The 4,460-nt window shown below is 31.1% G+C and overlaps 1 protein-coding gene across 1 annotated transcript; it reads right to left on the bottom strand.

The window, feature by feature from the left end:
• Window positions 1–1,423: 1,423 nt before the first annotated feature.
• LOC149557797 (putative xyloglucan endotransglucosylase/hydrolase protein 10) lies at window positions 1,424–3,645 on the bottom strand. The gene is made up of 4 exons (XM_089832291.1): window positions 3,393–3,645; window positions 3,206–3,306; window positions 2,311–2,504; window positions 1,424–2,218 (listed from the first exon to the last, which is right to left on the bottom strand). The coding sequence occupies exons 1-4, from the start codon at window positions 3,571–3,573 to the stop codon at window positions 1,801–1,803; spliced, it is 894 nt and encodes a 297-aa protein (XP_089688417.1). The 5' UTR covers window positions 3,574–3,645; the 3' UTR covers window positions 1,424–1,800.
• Between the last annotated feature and the right edge of the window lie 815 nt (window positions 3,646–4,460).

The following is a 4,460-nucleotide window of genomic DNA, read 5'->3' as shown; positions in this document are numbered from 1 at the left end:
ACTCATTATTTGTTCATTAGAGCTATGTATAGAATATTGGAAAATTAGTTCATATTTAATCTAGATTGGTACAAAGTTTGTTCTAACATTGCATCAATTTTTCTTGCAATGGTGCATATGGTGGAGGCTGAATAATACACTATAGAGCTTCTTTGTAGAAGACTATTTAAAAAGAGCATTTTTATCTTGGAGATCTAGAGAAGGCGTTGATTAATATCAATGAAATTTGAATGATACCTTGGCCCTAAAACTATGACCTTAATATGGTAGGTAGGAATGAGGTTCCTCTTTTCCCTATTGTATCCACTGTAGACCATAAAAGATTTAAAAAGTGGAAACTTGTCATAAGAAGGAATGTGGATTTCCTAATCCTAATGTAGCTTCTCCATGTTAGATATCCTTCTTCATATGGTTGGAATGATCAGTTCATGAACAAAGACCAAGTTGGCTTATGGGAGGATATTGACAAGATCAATCTAGAATTTATTAAGCCAAACAATCCCTATGGATTTTTTTTTATTCTAATGTTACTCCTCGTTAGTAGTATGGTTTCAATCTCTTGATTATGTTGAAAGGATATAGATGACTGACTATGAATTATTCTCATTTATTACTATGCAAAGGAAGGAAATGTATGAATTTCTTGAGTAACATTATTAATCAATGAGATATTTTCTTCATTTACATTTATTGGAGTTATTCATTTCAATGATAGCATAAAGTTGAAACTTTATAAAAATATTTTTGTTATTTCTAATATACTATTCCATTTGAATTTAAATAATAAGCAACAAAATGTTAAGGTTTCTGATTAAAACTTTTATATCTCTGAACATGGATATTTTGAGTAAAAAAGCTATACATTATGGAATCAAAAGTGGTTTTAAATTTGTTTATATGAAAAATTATAAGGGCTAAACCAAGGATACTTTCCCATCTTTTATCTTTGGTATCTATTTGAGATGGGTTTTGTATTTTAAATTTCACAAATCTTGGCCTTCAAACCTATTATCTATCAACAAAAATTTGATTATTTGATAGTATAGCTACTATTTTAGAAAATGCAATTTTAAGAATTAGGATATTTAACTTTATTATCAAATAACCAACTCCTTGATAGAAGATATTTGTATTAGATATGCATGTTTAAAAAAATTTATTCATATTTCATGAAATACTTAAATGTCTCTTTTAAATTTGTACTCTTACAAATGATATATTCATATATACAAAGATGATATTATAGTGACATGCAACTTTTTAAAATTCTTAAATAAATAAAACCAAAAATATCATTGAAACCAAAATTCAAAAACATACTTTCTACCATTCTTTAAAATTTTGGAGATTCCTCAAGTTTGATCTTAGTTACCAAAAAAAAAAAAACTTGAAATGGTCAGTAGCGTATAAAACTTTACGATCATTTAAATAAAGGTTATAAGAATCTTTTTTATTACCATCAGTTGATCTTAAATATCAGATACAATACTTACATTACAATAACCTTAATAAATAGTAGGCTTGAACAGACTACTGGAGCTTATCAACTATTCTACATCCATATTACAAACTCAGAAATCTCATACGACTACTTTCAGAACACATAATTATAAGCAACTGTTATTCTTTCCCACCTAATTTTAAATGACAGGTATTCTTTCACTACTACAAAGTGGAAAAACTAGTTTCATACAAAATATCCATGGAAAATCTAGAAATAAAGCTAAAAATAATATCTAATCCAATCTAACTCAAACCTTCACTGCATTTTTCTTTTGACCATAGTAGTAGTTGCAGTCCTTAATATTTAGAGAGAGTGCATTCCATTGTGAGAGTAACATCAGGAGTAGTAGTGTTGATTATCTTGCTATCAGTGCAATAATCATAGATAAGATAATTACTCCTTGCCCATTCAAGCTTTCCCTTCAATGAGTCATCCAGAGTACTATATGTCCTTTTGTTCCACCAATTTTGGGCACTTCTAGACCTGCAAAACCTTCGATTTCCTTTCCATGGGCACACTTCCACACTAAAATTTCTAAAAGAAGCAACAAAAGGACTTCCATTCCAATCTATTTTAACTTTTCCACCTTGAGTAGCCCAATTATCCCCATTCCATATAGTTGCATATACTCCCATGGGTTGCCTTCTAGGAAATGCAATACCCTTATCTGCATAATTCTTGTGTACTCTGATGGGTACATCATCTACATAAAATCTACAAAACATATAAAATTATTTTAAAATAATTTCTTTTAAGAATCCAAACAAATTTCAGTAAAAATAAAGAAGCTACAAAACCCAACTTACATGATGTAGTAGATGTTCCAGAAAATAGAGTATTTGTGATAGTCTTGGGCAGGATCAAACCAAAGGTTAATACGCTCCCTTCTGCTGTCAATTCCATCTGCAAATATATTGGTCTGTACAGTGATTGGCTCTCCTGAAACATTCCCCAGAAACTCAAAGTCCAGTTCATCACGGTTGGGCTGGTCTGAGGCCAACTATTATCACATAAAACCATCACCAGTCAGTGTATATTCACTATTATATCATATAATATTATCATAATTCAATGGTATTGTTTACAAGTTAAATCTATTATCTATATAGTTCTTAGAAAGATTTATGTTTTTATGAGAATGAATAAATAATATATTAAGATTCATTGTAACTAGGTAATGCTTATAGAGGCGAAGCATTCAATCTTAGTAAATCACACATATCCATATTACTACAACTGACACACACCTAATTATGGAATTTTTTTCTATGATTAAGCCAATTTAACTTATTAATTCATTTGTAAAACTGAAAATACATTATCAAACAGATCACAGCAACCGTATAGTATTTGAATCAGATTTGTGGGCTAACATTACATTAAGTGTAGTTCATAAGAACCCATCTCTGAATAAACAATAAATTTATCACTCATTATATCTAAATGACACTCATAAAGTATCGTTCATAAGAATCCATCTCTCAGTAAACAATAAATTTATCACTCATTATATCTAAATGATACTCACAGAAAAAACTTGAAAATTGACTGCTGTAACAGATCTCCACTGAGTATCTACAATGCTACTTTAAATTGAAAGAAATAAAAGAAGTGGACTACCCACAGTCAATATCCACTATAATATGGAGACCATTTAAGTTGGAAGAAATTAAAGAAGCGGTAGAATAAAGAAATACCCACATAGAATGCAACCACTGTGCCAGCTGAGTTACCAGGAATGAGCTTGATTTCCATTTCAATCTTACCAAACAGAAACATGTCATTGTAAGCAAATCCTGACCCTGCAAAATAAAAATACGATGAATAAGTTAAGCCCAAAACCAGTTACTAAAATCAAAGATTAATGGGAAAATAACCCAACTCTTACCTGAATCTTGGGTCAAAATCAGCTGGTTCTCCAATCCATCATTCAGAGTCTTAACACTGGCTGGTGACCATGTAGTGTAGAAATCTCTGCTAAAATTTAATGTTTTGGTAGCTTTTGCTATCACTGCAGCAAAACACAGAATTAACAACGTAAGTATTAATTCAGACTGTTTGGAAGCCATAGCTTGAAGACTTACAAGACGGGTTTACTAAAACTTATGATGCTCAACTACTATGGCAAAATGTGTAAACTGTCTCTATATTTATAGAAGTTCTCATAAGATGAAATGCTAAACATTATAGGTAGATGTGTTGGATGGCATACAAATACAAAGATGAGTAAAGTGTAGAAAGAAAGTACTGGTCATTGGCTTGAGATAGAAGAAAGGAAAAATGCAAAAAAAAATATGCTGTACTGTTATTCCAACTTTGCTTTCAGATTGCCTATTCAAGTATTATCAAAGTTTTATAGGAAACATATCAAATTGATTTTGAAGTTCTAAACATTAACACTATTCCAAACAATGACTTTAGTGTTGTTCTTTAGGAAATGTTTGACAAAGCAATGTAGGGAACAAATTGAATTGTTTTCTGAGATCCATCATTATCAATGATAATTAAAATTAAAGCAAGGTATTCCATTGAAGAAAGTTGACAGAACATGATAGGAAAGAGACCAAATGGAATTTAAAACTGCACTACTTTAGTTACATTTTACTGTCCACATTCTTGGATATATGCCAGCGTGAAGAACGTTGCAGATGTGAGGAATGAGTACATCTCCACATTGGACGGTCATGGCAGGTTCCCACTTTGTTGGAGTGATAATCCACCGTTGGATGGGATTCCAATGTGGGTCTCGCAATTTTAACTTTGGGAAAGAAGGGATGCGGTGGGAACCAAAAGAAGAAAGAGTCCAGGTTTTGTGGAAATTCAGCAGCGATGGGGTTTCTTTTCATGAAAATTATTTGGAAGAATCTATAAAAGAACAATATGCTATAACTGCACGGTCGTTTATTTGAAAAATGAATGGATGATACGATAATATGGAATATTTTGTGTCTAACAA

The sequence above is a fragment of the Cupressus sempervirens genome, chromosome 5 (assembly GCF_028749045.1).
Source record: "Cupressus sempervirens isolate cs-2001-9-10 chromosome 5, ASM2874904v1, whole genome shotgun sequence".
In the NCBI taxonomy this organism is placed as follows: Eukaryota; Viridiplantae; Streptophyta; class Pinopsida; order Cupressales; family Cupressaceae; genus Cupressus; species Cupressus sempervirens.
This window is presented reverse-complemented; position numbering and strand designations above follow the sequence as displayed.

Bases quoted from the DNA above. Each gene is read 5' to 3' on its own strand.
- LOC149557797 (XM_089832291.1), bottom strand. From the start codon at position 3,573: ATGGCTTCCAAACAGTCTGAATTAATACTTACGTTGTTAATTCTGTGT. The intron at 3,307-3,392 runs GTAAGAGTTGGG...TTTATTTTGCAG, and splicing joins GATTTTGACCCAAGATTCAG to GGTCAGGATTTGCTTACAAT. The intron at 2,219-2,310 runs GTAAGTTGGGTT...TATGTTTTGTAG, and splicing joins TGGAACATCTACTACATCAT to ATTTTATGTAGATGATGTAC.